The sequence below is a fragment of the Lagenorhynchus albirostris genome, chromosome 10, assembly GCF_949774975.1.
Source record: "Lagenorhynchus albirostris chromosome 10, mLagAlb1.1, whole genome shotgun sequence".
Classification (NCBI taxonomy): domain Eukaryota; kingdom Metazoa; phylum Chordata; class Mammalia; order Artiodactyla; family Delphinidae; genus Lagenorhynchus; species Lagenorhynchus albirostris.
In genome coordinates, this window is record NC_083104.1 from 68,089,344 (window position 1) to 68,112,142 (window position 22,799).

At 39.9% G+C, this 22,799-nt stretch overlaps 2 protein-coding genes across 6 annotated transcripts in view; both read right to left on the minus strand.

The window, feature by feature from the left end:
* BTBD9 (BTB domain containing 9) overlaps positions 1-22,799 on the minus strand; it is a 414,901-nt gene that overhangs the window by 277,723 nt on the left and 114,379 nt on the right. The window lies entirely within an intron of this gene.
* On the minus strand, positions 1,428-1,827 carry LOC132528135 (signal recognition particle 14 kDa protein-like). Its single transcript, XM_060164167.1, has one exon. The coding sequence runs from the start codon at positions 1,801-1,803 to the stop codon at positions 1,471-1,473; it is 333 nt and encodes a 110-aa protein (XP_060020150.1). The 5' UTR covers positions 1,804-1,827; the 3' UTR covers positions 1,428-1,470.

Consider the following 22,799-nt stretch of genomic DNA (forward strand, 5'->3'; position numbering starts at 1 on the left):
TCTGACCTATTTCACTCACCTTCAAACTCTGTGTGAATCTATTTCAGCTTCAGCCACTGTAGGGAAAGGCTGAGGAATCTTGATTTCCTTGAGGAAGGGAATGAACAATCGACACACTAAAAATCAGAGGAGACTTTGGAAATTACAAGAGAGGCTGCTACTGTTAATGACTAAGTTGCCTTGGTATGTCTTGTGTGCTAAAATTCCATTTCATTTTCATCACACATAGAACCAGAATTATCACTGCAGGAAGCGCTACAAGTTGTGTTCCCTTTGTTCTATCAGAACATCCCAAATAGTATCACATGCTACCTGAAGATGTGCCCCTGAAATAGACCAACAATGCTTCAATTATCTTGGCTGCAGGCAAAGACAAAATAAGAGTCTCAGGAGTTCTCAAAAAGTTCAAAAAGTTCCCTCTAAACTGTGTTGTTTTCAGATGGAAACTACAAGAACATGACCAAAACTATAATAGTAGAGATTTCCCTGGGCTTTGTTCTGGCTATAAGATAGTTTCCAAATATACGATGAAAGGTAATTAGAAGCCGGCAGGGGCCCAATGTGGAACACATCAACATGATCATAGTTCAGACACACAACCCATTCAGTCCCCACCCCACTCCACCCCCAGCTTCTCACACAAGCAGGGTTACCCAAACTCTGGTTAACTTAGTATCAACCTTCCTATTTAAGTTTATCTGATAATTCACAGTGTAATGGGAAAAAATGGAAAGACAGAAAGGAGAAAACATAAAACAAATATTGTCCTTCATGTTGGTAAAAACATAAATTGGTTACATGACAAATGTGAGGCAGTGATTATGCTGACAGGCCAATGGCAAAGTTATTAAAATCTTTTTTTTTTCTAACTTGGGATCTTTATTCTTGATGATTTTGTAATAGGCTTGTCCTTAGTTTGATTAAGCAAACTCTCATTTGGCTATGAGAACTCATTCAAATTTGCTAAAGGAACTATGATGGTAAAATTATACAGCAAGTTGGGAAAAATACCATGAAATAACACAACTTTTTATAAAATTGTCAGGTTTCAATTCCAGTAACCCATAAGACAGGGCCTAAAGCCTATTCATAATCACATCATTCCAGAATGAGGAGCTATTGCCAGAAACTTTTTATGGGGTGGGAAAAGGAATAAAGGATGGTCAGTGCTGACAAATACACGTTTAATGATACAGTGCTCTTCACAGATGGCTACGGAGACTGTAAACTATTACCCAGAAACATACAACCACACAACACAGACCACTTAGCCAGATCTAAAATAAACTGGCTTCTTGTAACTACCCTGTAAACACTACAGCCCTTCTTCCATCCAAAATTGACCCTAATCTCACATGAAAACAGTTATTGTAGGGGAATCAGAAACCCAGCTTTGTGGCCAAAAGTAAAAACCAAAGGAAAAATAGCAATTCAGTGGTTAGCTGGTGAAAGCGGGAGATCTGGTGCCCTTCACTGCGCTGCTTTGCTCGTCTTACTCTGGCTCTTTTTGTCCCTCTTCTCCAGCCCATCCATGTTAGCTCTCAATAGGCTTGAATAAGCCATCTGAAACTTATTCACTTCTTTGGAGCTCACCACAGTGCTGATCTTCTTTTTCCCATCGGTAGCTCTTAACAGACACTTGTTGTCTGAGGGCTCAAAGCCCTCCACAGAACCCTCCCTTGGAATGGGTTTAGTTCGACCACCATACTTCTTCAGGGTGATGAACACGCTGCCCGACAACTGGCACTTCTGGAAGAGGCTGGTCAGCTCTGTCAGGAACTGCTCACTCTCCAGCAGCACCATCCTGGTGCTGCTGGCTCCTCTCTGTCAGCACCTATTAAAATCTTTAGAGAAAAAGATCTCATTTCTCCAAAATTTTCCACCATTTTAAAAGCCAAGTCGAGAGCTGAATCACTGCTGTAAAAGGAAACACCCTTTCTGAACCACATCTGTGTGATGGGGCCACTGATGCTGCCATTACTGCTCGATCAACACACCCTGGAACAAGAATTTTCATTTCTGAATCCAAGCCTGTTCAAAATCCTCCTGGGGGAGTAAACTAACACCTGGGCATCTTCTGCAGTATAAAAATTCTCTTCTCTTACGGCAGTAGCCTTATGTTTAGACTCAAAAATGCCTTTTCCCGTGCATCAGCTTCTCTCAGGTAAAAGGAAATAAAGACAGAAAGCAAGGGCCCCTTCAGTAAAATCCCACTGAGAAGGGACAGGCAAAATAGGAAGATTTAATTCTAACATGAGGGGACCCTATGATGATGTGAGAGGGAAAGGAGAGAGAAGAGGAATGGCACCTAATCTGGAAGATTCAAGTACATTCACAGATACTTTCCCAAGATGTGCAAGCATCTAGCCTTCTTTAAGGAGACAACTGTGGCATCATATAACTCAAATTAATTCCTTTCTGAATGAAAGCTGAGTAACAAAAACAGAACTTGGCAAGATGGCACAGCACAGTGAGGGCAGAATTGTATTCCCAGTTGATACTTGGTGAGATGTTAGGTTGTCATCTCAATATAAAATAAAATGAGGCCGCACAACGGAAAGTGTTTTGAAAAGTAAAAATCCAAGGGAAAGATGAAAGCAGCATTTTAATGAATCTGGAGAAAACGAACTCGGTGGGGTGGGCAGCTCTGACTGTGACCTTTCTCCAGTTGACATCCTGGGAAGAGAAGACACATGATGGAGAGAGAGGCCAGTGCCTGCCTCCTTCCCCCACAACGGGAATGGCAGTACCATTTGCCAGCACCTGGAAGCTGAGAGAGAGCCTGATGTGGATTCTGTCCGTCCATTAAAGGCAAGAAGAGTGAAAAGTGGGAGAGAAAGCTCCTAATACCAACAGTGGTGACCTGGGGTCATGCAGTAAGGAGTTATAAAGGCATAAAAGCTGCTTTATTCAGATGGTTCCTTTCAGGGGAACTCATTTCATGATACTTAATGCAGGCAGTTAGAAGAACAGTTGGGTTGGATATAACTTACAGTATGTCACACAAACCTGGAGCGCCCACAGAACATTAATTTCAGGGCACACATTGAGATTATGCACTTACAACCAGCCTCTTTGCCAGGGGCAGCAGCTTGTAACTCAGAAAGTCATGTTTCATTTAGGATGTGCTGTATAGTGTTGAAGGGGAAAGTTAACTGTTTTGTTTTGTTGTGTCTTTTTCCCCAATCTGAGTAAAAAGCCCTTGGGAAAGAGCTACATATGGTAAACTGAAATTTTCTATAAAGGTGTTCTCACTCATTTCAGCACAAATCTGCTTAGGTCATATCTCTTGCACGTCTACTCTTGTTCTAAACACAAGACTTCCCCTGCTACTGAGATCCCCACAAGCAAGCTCACCATTCTGGGATTTGCTTTATCTCACATAGGTTTGGGTATCACTTTCTCCTGAACCTAGAACTATGTTTTCCACCACAGCATGCCAGACACTAACTCATCCCTACTCAAAGGGGCTTTTAGAACACCACTTTCTTGATGTGCTACATATATACGATGGAATACTACTCAGCCATAAAAAAGAATGAAATAATGCCATTTGCAGCAACACGGATGGACCCAGAGATTATCATACTGAGTGAAGTAAGTCAGAAAGAGAAAGACAAATACCATATGATATCACTTATATGTGGAATCTAAAATATGACACAAATGAACTTAGGTATGAAACAGACTCACATAGAGAGTGAATTGCCAAGGGGGAGGAGGGACTGGGGAGGGACAGGGTGGGAGTTTGGGTTTAGCAGATGCAAACTATTATATATAGGATGGATAAACAACAAGGTCCTACTGTATAGCACAGGGAACTATATTCAATATCCTATGATAAACCATAATGGAAAAGAATATGAAAGAGAATGTATATATATATGTATGTATATGTGTGTATGTATATATATATATACATATAACTGAATCACTTCGCAGTACAGCAGAAATTAACACAACATTGTAAATCACTATACTTGAACAAAATAACTTTTTTTAAAAAAAGACTTTCTTAAGAGAATTTTCAAAAAAAAATCCCACCTTCCTCTATGTGGTAGTGAGGTGGTCCTTTTTTTCACCCTTAGCTACTCCTCAGCTCTGGTAATCAGTAACTATTCAACTTAGGTAAGAAAAACCATATTAATTCTTCTAAGTAATGCAAACATCTAATTTTACATGCTCTCAAATTACTTTTCTTTCTACTGCATGTTTGTGTAGCTATTACATGAGTCCGTTGTACTGATGCAGCTGTCATCCCTTCAACTCAGTTCTTGCCAAACACTGAGCTGTGTCTGGAGATACAAAGATAACCACTCTTGTTGAAGAGATGCCAGTTTAGTGGGAGAGCAGACATGTAAACAGATCCGTATGTGAGATACATGGCCTGGAGGGGGAGAAAAAAATATATTGCACAAATAAATCAGCACAACAGCACAAAAAGAACTAGAGGGCCATAATATACCACAAAGATCCAAGTGAAATGCAAGGATTGTGAACATGAAGGTAATACTTGCATTTCCATCTCAGTCAATCTACATACTCTGCTGCAATGGAAGAAGTAACCTCGTTCCTACCTAAAGCCAACTTTCCACTTGAGTCCCAGGGCCAAGCCCCTCTCTCATATCAGGGACACGGTCCTTTAACGATCCACTCTCCTGCATTATCAAATCCTCCCTTCCTGTGGAGTCATTCCAACGTGCATACAAGCATACCTTAATATCATCCTCCCTTGACCTTGAGCCCTCTGGCCTCTTTGCCATTTCTCTGCCTCCCTTCCCGGTGACACTCCTTTCATCTTCTACATTTATTGCCATCCCTATTACCTCACCTCCATTCCCTTCTCCCACTGCTCCAACGAACTGACTCTCAGCAAGGTCACCAATAAGGTCCACCTTGCCATTAGTGACTTTTCTGTTCTTATCTGTCTTGCGTAGCATCTACTGCCCACTCTCATCTCCCCTCAGCCCATATTGAAACTGTCTTCTTTAGGCTTCCATGAAAACCCTCTCCTTGTTTTCTTTCTGCCTCACTGCAGCTCCTTTGCAGTTTTCTCTGTCTGCTTCTCCTTGCCTGCCTCATTCCTGTCCCCCCCATAGCCCATTCTCACAGTAGCTAGAGTGGTCTTTCAAAACTATAAACCAAGTTATTTTATTCCCTGACTTAAACCCTCCAATGGCTTCCCATCATTCTTAGCATAAATTCCATGTCACCGAGGCCCAGTAGTTCCTGGCTCCTGCCTACCTCTCTGCCTCATTGCTAGCCATACCTTCTCCCAACACCCTGCACACTATCCACCACCAGATTTCAGACTTACACTGCCTTTTTTCAGTTCCTCAAACACCCAAAGATAGTTCCCACTTCACAGCCTTTACCACTGCTGTTCATTAGCCTAGAGCACTCTTCTCTTAGCTCTCTGCATGGCCAACTGTGATAAGTCAAGTCTCAGCTCAACTGACTTGCTCACAGAGGACTTCCCTGATCTTCCTGCCCAAGTGTCCGTTCCCCAAACTTAGTCACCTGCTAGCTCATCACCCCTTTCCAATTCCTTCCAACACTACACTAAAAAGTGTCATGTTTATTTTTCACATCTCATTTGTCTACCTCTCCTGTGAGAGCCTAAGCTCAACAAGGGCAGGGACTTGGTCTTGTTCAAGCTGTATGTCTAGCTCCAGGCACAGTGTTTAGTACATGATAGGTACTCTGTAAATATTTACTGAATGGAGGAATGAAATGATGATGAAGTCCTTGGTTAGGATATTGTGTCCAGCTCTTTGCTCTTCAACTACAGAAAAGCACAGGAAGGGGAAAGTTGAAACATAATAATAACTAGCATACAGGGAAATCAGACTTATGAAAAAGGTTAACAGAACTAGAATTAATGAGAAAATATTCTACTTTCATTCTTCAGGGGGTCATTACTAGTTTTCTTTAATGTCTAATGAAGATTAAATAAAAAGAAATGGACTACAGGTTCAGCAGACTGGGTTTAAGTTCTAGAGTAGATGAGATGTGAGTTAGTTATGGAAACACTTCCTGAAACTGACTACTATTTAGGATTATAGGAACTGCCCTGGTGGCGCAGTGGTTAAGACTCCACGCTCCCAATGCAGGGTTCCCAGGATTTGATCCCTGGTCGGGGAACTAGATCCCACATGCATGCCGCAACTAAGGAGCCTGCCTGACGCAACTAAGACCCAGCACAACCAAGTAAATAAAAATAAAATATTTTTTAAAAGATAATTAGTTCCAGAAGAACACTGAAGAGTCTTTTAAAACTAAAAGGGATAATAATAATCCTGTATCAACTGAGTGCCTCCTGTGTGCCAAGAGCAGTGCCCAGACTGTGTTGTAAGTATGCTCTCCTTTGACACTTGTAGCTGCCCTGTGAGGAGACACAAGCTACTACTGTCCTCCTTTTAGAGATGAGACGACCAAGGCTTAGCAGAGCTAACTAACTTGAAAAGGCCACATAGTTGATAAATGACCAAGGTGGGACCAAACCCAGATCTGTTTGACTATAAAATCTGTGCTCCTGACCACTATGTTTAAAAGGGAGAGTTTAAAGCACTGGACATAGCCCTGCTAAAAACATGAGGATCAGTTTTCTTAAAATCTTCACCCAAGTCTAGGATTTTAAGGTATTTTCAGGAATAATATAAACAACATGCTATAAAGAACAACTTAAAACAGCACTATAATGCAGATTCCATCTTAGAGCTTTTGGTTACACAGACGTTTGATGAACTGGACAAAATAATGTGCTTTTGGTTAGCCATTATATAAATTCTCTTGTGTCATCTTGAAGGATTACTTTATTTATAGTCTGAAGAGCTGTCTTAGAAATATGAGAAAAGAAAAACAAGTTTACAAGTATCACTGGGTATGACAAAATAATTCCTTGTTCCTCTAAAGTTATGAACAGAGGTCAGCAGATTATGGCCTGCTTACGGCCTGCGAGCTAAGAATGAATTTCACATCTTTTAAAAGAGTTGTTTAAAGGAAAAAAAGGAGGAGAACATGTCACAGAGACTGTGTGGCCCATAAAGCCTAAAACAGTTACTTTTTGGTCCTTTAGCAAAATGTTTGCTGACCCTTGTTCTAGAGCCTAAAAATGTATGCACAAGTATGGAATAGTTGTAATAGAGAATAATATACCTGCTAAGAAAAATCAACTCCCTGAAGGTTTTAGAAAGTATCTTTGGAGGGTTTGTTTGTTCGTTTCTTTTACCAAAAACAACAAAACTTCCCAGACTCAGATCATAAAGTGGGTCTGGCCTCTCAACCTAGATCAGTTAGATGATATAAGGGGGCCTAAGAAGGAAAGGAGAGTACTGAGGAGCTCGGGGAAAAATGAGAATGATCCAATCTCAGAGCTGAACAGGGCCTTATAGATACTAGGAGCCAACACTTTCATTCTGTAAATGAAGAAGCCCCCCGGGGCGGGGGTGGGGCAGTGGCTTCTTCAGGCCACGAGGACATGCACACACAGCACAGTGATTCGTTCCGGCCCCGAGGCTGGGGCTATGTTCTCTGTGCCATGTGGCCTTTACTTTACTATAGAGACATGCTTTTGCAAATCGAGGAGCAGGAGACAGCTTTTTAAAAGGTCAGACAAGAACCAGCAGATCTGCAAAGAACATGTGATCTGAAGGTGAAGTCCCAATCCCTCTTAAAAAAACTTTAATTTCTTTTTTTCTAATTTTAAAAATAGTACACGTTGATTATAGAACATAAAAAAAATTTAAAGAAAAGAATAATCATTCATAATCCTATTTGATGATAAACACTTTTAACATTTGGTGTATTTCCTTATAGCTTTTTTAAAAATCCATATATACATACATCATTTTAAAAATTAGAATATTGTTATTTTAGTACCTTTCTTTCCACTTAACTAGGTACAAGTCAACTTGTGAGCATTTTTGTGTCATATAAAATTCTCCTAAAACAGTTTTAATGGTTGTACAATTCCATAGTATGTATGTATCATTCCTGCTGTAACTAATTAATCCTTCCAGAACCAACATGTATGAGAGAATATTTTATGTCACCCTCATCAACACGACCATGAACATAATTCAAAATATTTTCCCATTTAATAAGCACAAAGGATTTCTCTTTGCTTCACAATGAGGTTGATCTTTTTTTTTCACATGGCCATTTATTTATTTGCCTTCTTTTGTGAATCATCTATTCTTTTCTTTTTTTTTTTTTTTTTTTTGCGGTATGCGGGCCTCTCACTGTTGTGGCCTCTCCCGTTGCGGAGCACAGGCTCCGGACACGCAGGCTCAGCGGCCATGGCTCACGGGCCCAGCCGCTCCGCGGCATGTGGGATCCTCCCGGACTGGGTCACGAACCCATGTCCCCTGCATCGGCAGGCGGACTCTCAACCACTGCGCCACCAGGGAAGCCCCCGTGAATCATCTATTCTTAATGTCACATGTCCTATCCCCACTCTTCTTCTGGGGTGCTCGTCTGTTTCTTTTAAGAATCAAATAGCAAAGATTCTAACCTTTTTTCCTGATACAAATTTTGTAATTTTTCCACTTTGCCATTTACCTTTTAATTTTGTCTTTTTAATTTTGTTGTTTCTAATTTCAGAAGTGTAGCATTTCTATCTAGTCTGATCCCCTGCTTTTTGTTCTTTGTGATTTTGATAAGATCAGTAATAGCACAAAGCTGGTGTGGGACCATACAAGGGATCATCTACTGGAGCTGGCTGGTGACCTATTAAAGTCTCTAAAAAGCAGCCAGTGTAAGTCTTCCAAACCCGCACAGCCTGCAAGTTCTGCCCAATGGTGGCCAAATGGAAGGAACATGTAGTGTAAATACTACAGGATGGACCAGGATGCTAGTCCTCAGTTTGCTCCACACTTGCTACGCGTCCCTAAACAAAACCCAGTCTCCCTGAGCACCATATATACCTCACCTAAAAATGAGAGGCGTGGACACTACAGTCTCAAAAGACACGGCCAGTTCTAAGGCTCATGCTTATTTGACACGTGACAGGAGGGAGCTCAGCATTAGATGCTGAGGGCTAGTTAGCATCCACACCCCAGAGAGACCTGTCCATGAGGAGAGGAAAAAGGTGAGAGACGGTAAAAAGGAACATCTGACATGGGAGGGATGTAGTCCTTTTGGCATGTCGTGTCAGTTACAGAAATTCTTTCAAGAAGTCAGCATGGCCCACAGGGTCAAAGGCAGAGGGAACCAAAGCTGAAAAGGGTTCAACACTAGTGCACAGATCTTTCCCAGAGGAGGCACCAGGTAACTTCACTGTGGTTTCCTCTGAGTTAGCTGGGAACTGTAAATGTTGGATATGGGCATAATGCCAGAAGACAAAACCCAAAAAGGGACCTGGATGAGAAAAAGTGGTGGTGAAAGTTCTGAGACGAAAGAGAGAAGGTGTCACAAGGGTCGTGCTGAGAGAGCTCTTTGAGGGCAGGCATGGATTGGATCAGAGACGAGAAGGGGCAAGAGGCAGTGAAACTCAAGCAACGAGAAGAAATGGTCTCAAGAAGAGGTGGGCAGGGTTGTAGTGGAGATCAAAATGTTGCCTCCTGTCCCTGTGAAGTATCTGCAAATGCAATATTGTGAAAAATAATACATGCCCGGAAGTATTATGATACTGGCAGGAAAGGAAAAGCATTGGTTAGACAACAGTAGCAGCGCTGTGGGTGCCACCGGCAAAGTTCTGAGTCCAGGTCACACAAGACACAAGAAATCACATTAATGAGCTAAAGTTCTTACCTTTATTTGGTAACTAACTAACTAGTATTTATTTACATATACTTAACAAATAATTTTTTTTTCTTGCATAATACTAAGTAATAACACTGGTTCATTTTCTTCACTTTATTGCTACTTTAGTAGTTATTTATCTTTCTCATCTCAGCACTGATTAAAACATAAAATGTCTTTAGGAAATGTTATGTCCTAATTTATGGTTTAATTTGATCTTAGCAGTCAAACACTGATAACACTGCATCTCTTAAAGAAATCAGCCTATCTATTATCATACCCCAATAAGTACATGAAAAAAAAAAAACTCAATGAGAAGAGAAGAAATTGCAAAGCTAGGAGGCAATATGAAGGAAGAGAAACAAATCCTGAGTCCTCCACCCGGCCCAACAAAGTTTATTAAGAATAATTGAAGAGATGCTTCCCTGTGTTTCAATGATGGAGGATGCCTCATCCACCTATTACTTTCCTCTTCAAGCTTGTTTATCGTTTTTGATGTAAAGGAAAAGAAAAGAGCCACTTCTCCCTTCTAAAAACATATAAGGTAAGAACTACACTGTAAATAGATTTTTACCCCCAGGCTCAAAATTCTCATTAAATTAAAACTCCATTATTGTTTACACTGTCCTGAACAAGACTGGAAAAAGACTAACCAGATCCCATTTTAGAGATGAGAAAACTGATGCACGGAAACAGCCTAAGCAAGACTAGAACACACAGAGAAACAAAGGCCAGCCTTCCAGCACAGGCCTCTCCTGGGGTCTCTGTTCACAGCTTCCCTTCAGGGTTCACAGTGGCCTTCAACTGAGGAAGGGTAGAGGAGGAAAGAGCAGGAAACTGAGCTGGGCCCCAGCTTTACACCATGCTACTGCTGGGATCCTGGGAAAGTAATTTTAATGTTCTGATGGCTCCATTTCCTTCTCTGTAAAATGGGGCTGGTATTTACATCCACTCCCTAATACAACGTTTGTAAGGATCAAATGAAAGGAAGCGTTCCTTATAAAGAACCGGGTATTCTCGTCACTTAGCGATTTAAGAGAAGAATGATGCAACTAAAATAATAATTCAAAAACTTACATCACTCTGTCATTCATTAATTTCATAAGCTCAGGTCCTAAAACTGCTATATAGCATATATTTAAGTATAATACTTTGTTTCTATTATTTTGTTTTACCCAACTGAGATAACTATTAGGTGTGTATATACAGGCAAATACACGCATAATGTTTAAAACACATAGAGATATATATTTGTATATACATACATATAATTATGATAAGGAAAATTATGGTTTTGCACAAATATCGTATAAATCCTTTTAAAAACTGTTGGTAAACAAATAAACCAGAGCCAATGTGCATTTTGCTCATGAAATTAAATAAGATTGCATTTTGCTCATGAAATTAAATTTAAGCTTTCAATGTAAGATTTTATATACAAAATAAAATAGTGCCACTGCATATAAAGGATTACATGATGATATGAATACTATGAGAAGGAGCAAATTCTGTTTATAGGTTTTTTTTATTTTAAAGCCAAGACAACTTTTTTTCCCAAGACAACAATTCTCATCTAAAATTTAACCTAAAAAGAATGAGGTACTTCTGCATTTTTAACCCTTAAAAAATTGTCCAGGTTACAGACAAAACTTCCAGAATCTAGAATAATAACAAAGCATTCAGTGACCTAACAATTACTTTGAATAAAGGACACATATCAACAATTGCAGTGGGTGAAATTGTTCCTTTCTCCAGCACCCTGGAGGCGCAATGTTTAACAAGAAAGAATTATTTATGCCTACAAACAGAGAACTGTAATGGGCCATTTTAATATAACACATCACAGCAGTACAAGCAAGCTGCCAGAAAGGTGTTACCAGGTTTTGACTTATACTCATCTGATTTCCAAGACCAGACTAAAGCTTTGAAAACAGCAGGGGCTTTTGGTTTTGTTTTTCATTATTACTGAGAGTCAGTGGCAACAATAGCTGTGTTGATGGAGTCTTCAGGCAGGAATACTGAGGTTCCACCATTTCCTGCTGAAAATGAGTTCTCACCAACTGCCAGGACTAGGGATGTCAAGACCTACCTCCATTTTTTTCCTCTTTTAAAGTGCTTACAGTAATTTAGTGATTTTAATCATTACTACATTCATTTTGGAACAACGAAATTATGCTAAGAATCTCCTATCATAATGCATTGAAAAGACAAGTTTTCGGAAGGAAAACGATCTACAGTTCATCAGTTTTGCTACCAACTGTAGCAGTCGAAATACTGAAATCAGATTAACTACAGAAATAACAGGGAGAGAGCAGAATGGGGAGTGGAGGGGCAGCGAGCAGGGCTGAGGGAGATGAGCACTGAACCGAAATCAGCCTGGGCCAGAGGGAAACCTCTTTATAGGCTGATGATGCAACAAAACAGAGAAATTGGTTTTAGTGTTTTTAACTTCAATTAGTCACATTAATTAATGCTAAAAACAATGTTAACAGTATATTATTTTCATTTAGTTCAATAAAGGATTATACACATTTGAGTAAATTACACAGTACTAAACATTTAAATAACTTGAAATGAAGCCATTACTGTCATTCAAACAAGTTTCTACAGCTAAAGGCTGAATGTTAAGTATGAACTGATCTGGCATTACAAGAATATAAATCCTTTATCTTTTTAGAGAGAAGAACAAACGAAAAGATTTGATGACTTCTGACTTGAATAAGTGGTTTGTAGTGGCACAGCGCCCTCCAGTGGTCAAATGCTCAAAATGCAATTTCTAAAGGCCAAAGTTCAGTAGCCAATCTTCATTTTGAATGGTGATAATATAACCTTAGCTTTTTTTAAAAAATACAGTGGTTTACCTCAGCACATATTTTCAATACCAGGTCATCTTTGCATTGACAATTTCCCTCACCAAATTTAAAGTTTTTATTTAAATCTAATTTGTTCCTAAGAAATGTTCTGGAGAGTTAAAAAAAAAATCAAAGAAAAACAAAGCAAAACCTTACTTGGACAGACAAGAGCTACAATGATGAGTGAATTGTTTTCTGTAAGCCTAGAATAATGGCGGGAATGTCAGCATTAGAGTGGTATTAATTTTTATGTGTTAAAAATCTAAGCTCTAGAGGGAGATTATAAACATTATGGAATGCTATTTTGCCTGTTATACGAGTACATATGGCAAGTTCAAAATTACAGAAATGCCTTTTACTCATTTTTTCTATATGTGAACATTTCTGTTTTTAAATAACAGTATAAAATATTCATTGTATATACATCACTTTTTTAAATCACTATAACTCCTATTAGAATGGATCCAAAGTTAAGGGCTCCAATATTATTCTGAAGAAGTATGGAAAGATATTTACCCTTTCAGGTTATCAAAAAAACTCCCTTAGACCAATCTATAATACTTCCATTCTTGAAAATATATTGATTTCTCATATGAAAAGGGATTATAATGCTGTTTATAATAACTGAAAATATGAGTTAAATGATTATAATATTCTTGGTTTTCTACTCTATCAACTGCATTGCCCCAGACCCTATAGAAAATATTGGGCTGGCCAAAAAGTTTGTCTGGGTTTTTCTGTAACATCTTATGGAAAAACCCAAATGAACTTTTTGGCCAACCCAATAGTTACTAGTTGGAATAAGGTAGTTATTTTCAAAAAAAATAATAATGATTATCTAATTAAATTTTTTTCTTCTTCTGCTTACCCAAAGAACAGAAAAGTTTGAACATGTTTTTGAAAAGATCATTCCTTTCATTGGAACCAAGAAAGCAACTCTCTCTCTATAATGTAAGTAGAAATGACTTTGGGTTTTGGATTTTGACTCCACCACCCAGAGCAATGCAGGCAAACATCTCTGCGCCTCAGTTTCTTCACCTACAAAATGGAGATAATTGTTCCCATCTCATGGGAACCTTCTGAGGATTCAGAGTAATGATGCAAGTAGAACACTCGGCCCAGTGCCTGTACTCTAGGAGATCCTCAAGGAACACCCTTCCTACCACTGAAAGAATGCAGAAGACCTATTCTCCCTAGGTCTTCTCCCTAGGTCCAAGAGGACTAGAACCGGGGTTAGGAGTATGGAGTCACATGGATGAATCAATTAAACCCACTTGGACCGTGCAGGTAGACCTGGAGGTGGTTAGGAAGGAGGAGCAATAACACCGCCACACAGGGATGGTGGCTGAGAGATGTGGATGTGCTCATGAATAAGAATATCTTACTCATTACCCCATCTTAATTACTTTCATCTGTTTCTCTCTTCATCGTTAAGTATTTAAAGCAGTGAGGTGGTGGGAGATGGTATGGGAGTGTAACCAAATCTTTTCTGGGGAAGATGGGCCCATGAATAGTCTGAACATGCATTTTCATAATTATAATAAAATAGACTATATTTGCAAAGTAGGCTTTCTTGCCCTTTGTGACCATGAAAACAAGGCAGTTGAACAAGCTTGATGTGAAAGTGACCTATGCTGTGCTCTGTCACTAGGAAGAACACGAAAAACACTTGTGGCAAGCAAACAGATCCCACTTTCACACTGATCTCATGTGACTGAAAAAAAAAAAAGAGCATCCTTCTAAGAGTGCCATTGCCTTGATTCTTTTGTTGCAATTCTTACTTGTTAATGGATATTTTAAATAATATTGAGAAAGGTGTAAGATTTCTGAGTTTATCAAAAACGGCATGAGTTTTTAAATGTTGAGAAACATTTTTTTAAAGATGCAAATCAGCTTCAGGAAAATGAGAGGGTAAAAGGGAGAAAGGGCTCAAGGGACAACTTTTAAAATTCAGGCTTTAGGCTAATGGTCACACCAATTAAGATGCAAATGGATAAGGTTTCTAGCTTTTGCCAGCTTGCCAAGTACCCTGATGACTTACTAGTGGCAACAGCCATTATGTCTTCCCCTTCTGCATCAGTGTCCTAAACAATGCCCTAAAAGCTTACAAGAGTTGAGAGCTGATGCCAGGTCCCAAAGTGGGCAGGGCCTGGCAGCACAGACACACACACACACACACACACACACACTCCAAGAATTACCTTGAGTGTTGAAACTTTCAACGAGGGCAGGAAAGGTACCAGTATGTCCCTCCTATCCACGTGGGAAATATCTTTTTCTCAAAAGGGAATTCACAATACAGAGCTAGGACTATCTACCAAGCAAATGACAGATGGGTCTAGATGCATAAGGTAAAGGACAGAATTGGTTTTGGTGACTCTCTGAATATTCATAGAATCTATAAAAGTCCAATCCTTTTAAGATGCAGTCTGTTAGAAATGAATATGCAACTGTACCAAATAAAAACACTGTATTTCTCAAAATGGACACATGGAGGGAACTTTTCCCACCTCCCATTACTGTCGCAATTTCTGGATAAAGTATTATATGAACTTTATGTTGATTTGTGATTTATATACTCTAATGTAGGCCCCCCAATACGGTTTTTTTCCCAAATCGCATTCCCTATCATTTCACCCATCACAAAAGATGCTACATTCAGTAAGATAATTCCTAAGGATAGTGTTAGAACTGGCTAGCTCTTCAAAATGATCAGAATTACTGGACCCCACACATGGCAGCAGCATGGGGTTCCTTTCTTCAAGTTTCTCAGTTCACTACATGGAAAGAAAGAGGGAGAGAAAAGGAGGGAAGAGAAGAGCAAAGGAGAGGAAAAAAAATAAGGTATTCACTAGTAAAGAACTATTATCAATACAATGACTATTCCTTACAACAAGACCTATTACAATGAAAATCATCATACTAGAGGATCTCCAAACCTTGTTGCTATAAAACTTCAACCAACTAGCTGAGTAACCATTACAGCAAGCAAAGCCTTCAGACCTGGCTATTGTCTCAAGTCCCGAGCAGGACAGAAGGTACTTTTTTAAGTCTTAATTACACAAGCTTGGTTAGAGTCAAAGTGTAAGCAACCAGGCGAGGTGGCAATAGTCAGGTTTACAGAATGAGGCAGTCACGGAGGATAACATGTGTCAGGTTTGCTGAAAATAGGTTTAAGGCTGAGGTGTCCCTCAGTTTTAACACTGCTTTTCTGAAATTTTGTTGACGCTACAGAAACACTGACTATAAAGTTACTTTCATATTAATAAAAATCTTCAGTACGATCAAAACTGGAGTGATTCCCAACAAAGTATGAAAGACAGAAATCTGGTCATTTGTATGAATTTGGCTGCCGAAAGCACCTGTCTCTAATATCTAAAACCGAATTCAACCTATCCCATTTTTTTCCACAATGAAGTTTTTTCAGGACTCATGTGAGGTATTAAGGACCAGTCACAACACCAGAACTAGTCCATCGTTCACATTCCATACTCATGCAGAAAAGAATGCTACACATGCTTCTAAATAGCAGATTGTGCTAGATAGGTCTGTGGAACATAGCTGAATCTGTCATTATTTAGAGGTACATATGTATTTCAAAATGTGTTCTGTTTTGTTCTGCTATCTAGCACCCCCTGCCCCCCAAAAAACAGAGCAGGAAGCAACCCACAAAGGGGTGGACCGGGTGCACTGGCCAGGAAGGGCCATACATCCCTTCTGCTCACAGCCCACTGGCCTGAGCTGGTGAGAGAGCCAGCATCAGAGGTGGGTAATGTGAGGGGACACATGGAAGAGCTGACGAGCACTACTGCTTATGCACACCATCCAATTTTCTAAATCTTTGATTCTAAAAATCAAGAAGCCCCACACCTTTCCTCTTGTAAGCTTCACTCTCCATAATAAGGATTTGTGCCTATCACCTCCTTTGGTAATTTTCTCCCATTAGTAGATGGGCCAGTTCTTCTTTCCATGTTGATTTACTCACAAAATTATATCCAAAACAGATGGGACCCTAAGGATACAAATTCCACAGAACAAAAACCTGTACAATCAAGCTAAGTCCCCTCATGTTTTTCTCCATATCAACTATGTACCATATTTTAAAACACACACAAACACACACACACACACACACACACACACACACACACACACACACACACTAATGAATGATCTAGCATATTTGGAATCTAAACAGTGCCTGTCAGCAACAGCTAGGGGTTCATTTCTTACACTTGGCCCTCTGTCGAGCCTGTTTTCTGTCAGCTTTCTTATTTTCTCTTTAATTTTGCTAAGGGAACACTATTCTGACAAGTGGTTAAGCAATACACAAAAATCAGAGAAAAAATGTTAACAAATTAAGCACTTTTGTCTAACCCTCCTCAGAACACTGTGCCAAGGTAGTGCACATGCCACACTGCAGTCACATAACACTGTACCAAGTACTGCACATTCCACACTGTAGTCTCAGAACACTGTGCCAAGTACTGCACATTCCACACTGTAGTCTCAGAACACTGTGCCAAGCACTGCACATTCCACACTGCAGTCTCAGAACACTGTGCCAAGCACTGCACATTCCACACTGCAGTCTCAGAACACTGTGCCAAGTACTGCACATTCCACACTGCAGTCTCAGAACACTGTGCCAAGCACTGCACATTCCACACTGTAGTCTCAGAACACTGTGCCAAGTACTGCACATTCCACACTGAAGTCTCAGAACACTGTACGAAGTACTGCACATTCCACACTGTAGTCTCAGAACACTGTGCCAAGCACTGCACATTCCACACTGCAGTCTCAGAACACTGTGCCAAGTACTGCACATTCCACACTGAAGTCTCAGAACACTGTACGAAGTACTGCACATTCCACACTGTAGTCTCAGAACACTGTGCCAAGCACTGCACATTCCACACTGCAGTCTCAGAACACTGTACCAAGTACTGCACATTCCACACTGCAGTCTCAGAACACTGTGCCAAGTACTGCACATTCCACACTGAAGTCTCAGAACACTGTACGAAGTACTGCACATTCCACACTGTAGTCTCAGAACACTGTGCCAAGCACTGCACATTCCACACTGCAGTCTCAGAACACTGTACCAAGTACTGCACATTTCACACTGCAGTCTCAGAACACTGTGCCAAGTATCGCACATTCCACAGTGCAGTCTCTGAACACTGCCATGTACTGCACATTCCACACTGCAGTCTCAGAACACTGTACCAAGTACTGCACATGCCACACTGCAGTCTCTGAACACCGTGCCGAGTAATGCACATTCCACACTGCAGTCTCTGAACACTGTACCAAGTACTGCACATTCCACATTGCAGTCTCTGAACACCGTGCCAAGTACTGCACATTCCACACTGCAGTCTCAGAACACTGTGCCAAGTACTGCACATTCCACACTGCAGTCTCAGAGCACCGTGCCAAGTACTGCACATTCCACACCGCAGTCTCAGAACACTGTGCACAGGGGCTGCCTCCTCTGCATTCAGCACACAAATCACTTTGACTATGATCACCCACATTTATCTTTATTTTTAAAATCACCTCATTGTTGCCAATGGCATTGAACATTATTAGTACTAATCCAGCTACTCTTAATAATAGAACTTAAGTAACTTGTCATCTTGGGAATTTTATAAACAATAGCTAATTAATTGTCAAGCATTTAATGTAACAGGATTCTAATCTCCAACCTCTGAGGCAGGGTATTTATTTGTTATAATGGTAAAACTTCTGTTTGCATTGCTTATTTATTCAATATATATTCTCTATCTCATCGATTCTAATTTTTATATCTGCTTGGTAAGTAAAATAAAGACTCACATGCTGAAAGACACAGACAGCACACTTTACAAACAGTGATGAATCTCCTGCAACTCCTTTTATTCACACTACAATAGATTCTATGTTACCATGCAAAGAAAAACAAAACAAAACACCATAGATTATTTCCCCTTGTTTGCAAGATATACTCACAGTATTCTGATAGGAACAAGAACTTGAAGGTGCAGCACGCTATGTCTTAGGAGTGTGATTAAATACAATATTCTGTTGACATCTTGTTCCTGTTTTCAAACAACCAGGTATGTTACGTATGAACTGTCAGGACAGCTAAACAAGTTTTCCTGTCTAAATGTGCCCACATTCTTTTCAGAGAACTCATCTTAAGCTGAGGTCCCTATCTTACTTGAATACTTAGTTGAATACTTCGTTGAATGTGGTAACAATTTCTTAACTTGCAATATTTAAAAGGTGTAAACACCGGTCAGAATGCCCATCATCAAAAAATCTACAAACAATAAATGCTGGAGAGGGTGTGGAGAAAAGGGAACCCTCTTGCACTGTTGGTGGGAATGTAAATTGATACAGCCACTATGGAGAACAGTATGGAGGTTCCTTAAAAAACTACAAATAGAACTACCATACAACCCAGCAATCCCACTACTGGGCATATACCCTGAGAAAACCATAATTCAAAAAGAGTCATGTACCAAAATGTTCATTGCAGCTCTATTTACAATAGCCAGGACATGGAAGCAACCTAAGTGTCCATCAACAGATGAATGGATAAAGATGTGGCACATATATACAATGGAATATTACTCAGCCATAAAAAGAAACGAAATTGAGTTATTTGTAGGGAGGTGGATGGACCTAGAGTCTGTCATACAGAGTGAAGTAAGTCAGAAAGAGAAAAACAAATACTGTATGCTAACACATATATGGAATCAAAGAAAAAAAAAAAGGTCATGAAGAACCTAGGGGTAAGACGGGAATAAAGACACAGACCTACTAGAGCATGGACTTGAGGATATGGGGAGGGGTAGGGGGAGGCTGTGACGAGGTGAGAGAGTGGCATGGACATATATACACTACCAAGCGTAAAGTGGATAGCTAGTGGGAAGCAGCCGCGTAGCACAGGGAGATCAGCTAGGTGGTTTGTGACCGCCTAGAGGGGTGGGATAGGGAGGGTGGGAGGGAGGGAGACACAGGAGGGAAGAGATATGGGAACATGTGTGTATGTATAACTGATTCACTGTTGTAAAGCAGAAACTAACACACCATTGTAAAGCAATTATACTCCAATAAAGATGTTAAAAAAAAAAGGTGTAAACACCACCAGTTTTATCTGCCAACCTTCACCTCACACATATACCACACATACTTTCCATATGACAATGCAAATGGTCTGAATCCTGCAGAAAACAGAAAGGTAGCAAAGAAAGACAGAATCCCTTTCTTGGGCCCTTAATGAGGTCTCCAGAGCCAAAGGTAAACCAATAACAAATTGTACTTTTCACATACTAGGGGAAAAAAAAAAAGAAAAAAGGCAAAAGGCGGGGGTGAGCTTGTCATCTGAAATTAATTGAACTTAGCCATGCCAAGAAAACACTGGTAATAAACCCTCCCCATCTAAATTAAGGGTTTTATACCATGAAAAAAAATAAAAATTTATGGCAGTAATTTCATCTGGGTTTTTCAGGAAGTGCTTGCTGATTTTCTTGTACTCAGTAGAAAAATCCCCAAGGAGCAATGCAGACTGCAATAAGGCAGACTTCTAAAAAGATACCATTTAATTTCTCGCTCCTCCCCTTGCACTATTACCACACTTCCACTTTTCTCTAACTCAGTATTAACTCTCTCAACACAATTCTCTTCCACTAGCTCCCAGCACCAACTTGCAGGGGAGGAGAGACAGGCTCAATCTGCAACTGCCCGTCTGTTGCTCTTGGCGAGAGAAGTACAGGTGAAGAGAACGGGAAGCCCCTGAAGCACACACTTCTATTTGTCTTTGGCTGTTGTTTTTTTTTTTTTTATGACACCCAGCCATCTTAATTGAAGGCATCAAAAGTCTTAATGGTTTCAAAACAACCATCATGCAACACCTTTAAGACTGGTGACAAGAACTGATGAATGACTTCTGAGGGGGAAGAATATCACACACAGAACCATGGTTCCCAGCCCATGGATCATATGTGGTGGGGGGCAGCTCCATAGGCCAGGCACAGAGTTACCTGCAAGGGTTCTGCAGATCCCCACGGGCCTGTGGATCAACTATATAAAAACACAGACACAGTATTTGTTTTCTAATGTCCACAGACACTGGTGTGATGATGAAAACAGAAATTTCTTAAAAACCGTAAGTAAATTCGCAGCGGCTTTTTGTCATTTTCTCAATGAATGGCTTCTTTAAGTACCATAGCTAATTTACAATCCAGAAATATTTTTTGAAGTCAAAGAGCATCTTCATCTTGAAAAATACAAGGAACAATTGATCTAAGTGTTAGAATTTTCAGTGTTTTACATTCAGGCACATGGTAGGCACTCAATATTTGTTGACGTTTTTCTTAGCCCCTCTTGCATATATATATATATTTTTTTTCATTCCAGTCTCTAACAGTTTACTTCATCGATTCATCCCATCTCTTGGTGTACAAGACAGCAGCAGTTCTCAAAGTATGGTCTGGGGACTCCTAGGGGCCCCTGAGACCCTTTCAGGAGGTCCGTGAGGTCAAAGTTTGTTAATTCTAAGAAGTTATTTGCCAGCCATGTATGTACTACATGACCTGTGATATTACAACAGATTGAATGAGAAAATAGATATGAGAATCCCAACTGTCTTCTATTTATTGTATCAGCTATTAAGGAGATTTGCAAGGCCTCTTTTCTCACTAAATTTATTTTGTTTTGGAAAATACAGTTATTTTTCATTAATAAATGTTATTTACATTGAGATGTAGTGGGTTTGTTATTAAATTTTTAAATAAATAAATAATCATTGATAGGTATGCTCTGCATAAGCAAAAGCTCTTTAAGGTCCTTAATGGTTTTTAAGAGTATAAAGGGCTCTTGGAAACAAAAGTTTGAGAACTACTGTTATAGAGATAGCAACGTTGTTGTGTCAATGCAGAACCTGGTCTCTGTTCTCAGGAAAACTGCTGATCCCTAGAGGTATACAAGCAGATGCTTGGCACCTACCTGTTGAGGATGTTGAAGAGAGGATTCAAATGTACTGGGTGGTGGGACCAGCTGGCTCTCTGTGGTACCTCCGAACATGAGATTCTATAATTCTATTTTAGAGGGAACCTAAGGAAGCCTCCTTCCAAAGTTGTGGCTGCTGACATGGAATATGAATAATACTTCATGTACCTTCGTTTTCCCACCCACAAAACAATATGAGCACGTTAATGGGCAAATTAATATTTTTCCATGGTTGTATGGTCTTCATGTCAGTACAACATTTCAAACAATTTGAAAGCAAGGTGACATTTTAATTTTGCTTATTGGGGTTCTTTTTATAAGAAAAGCTCTCTCCTCCACGTCAAGCCACAGTTTTCAAATAACGTAACACAGTACCATTCACTCTGAAGGGAAAGAATGTTAGCATGGTACCATTCACTCAGAAGAATATGGCCATTCACTGTCTTCTCAAAGAATGCCCTTATGGCCAAATGGTAAGGTCAATAACAAGGCAAACAAAGATTCTGCTGACAGAAATTCCAAAGGCAAATAAATTCATGCCAAACCTGTAGAGACGAGTGGGATATTTTAATCTTCTGCACAAGTCTTGCTCTTGCATGAGATGGAAACAGGATGGCTTACCCTTAATGAGCATACTGTGCCCACAGAAACCAGCAAGATGTTTAGAAAATATGGTGTCATATTAATGAAGAAATAGAACTTTTAGAAAATAAAATAACCATACTTGTATAATTTGATTCAATTCAATGAACATTAACTGAGCCCCTGTTATGTTCCAGTAATTATTCCAGGTGATCATGAAGAGGAGATAAATGAGACATAACCTAGGACATAGTCTAGGAACTCACACTCTAAAAGGGAAACCAGGTAAATCACTGTAACACAATGTGATAAGAGATATAAAAGTAGGTGTTTTAATACTATGGAAATATAGGTGAAAAAGTAATTAATTCAGTCTGGTGGGAATGAGGAAAATAGATACTACATATGTAACGGGAGGGGCGGGAAGGGAGAAGTTTATGCCTAACTCATAATCTCCTGTCTCAGTTGAGTCCTCAACATCTTTTGACGATCCTTCTATGTGTCACCTCCACTCTCCACAGCTGCTATCTCAAACCTCCTCCATTCCTCTCCCATCTCCTCAGCAGCTGTTCTTGCCACCTTCTGCAGAGAAGAGAGAGATGCACCAGCCTCTGG

Excerpts from the sequence above, each read along its gene's own strand:
- LOC132528135 (XM_060164167.1), bottom strand. The coding sequence starts at position 1,803 with ATGGTGCTGCTGGAGAGTGAGCAGTTCCTGACAGAGCTGACCAGCCTC.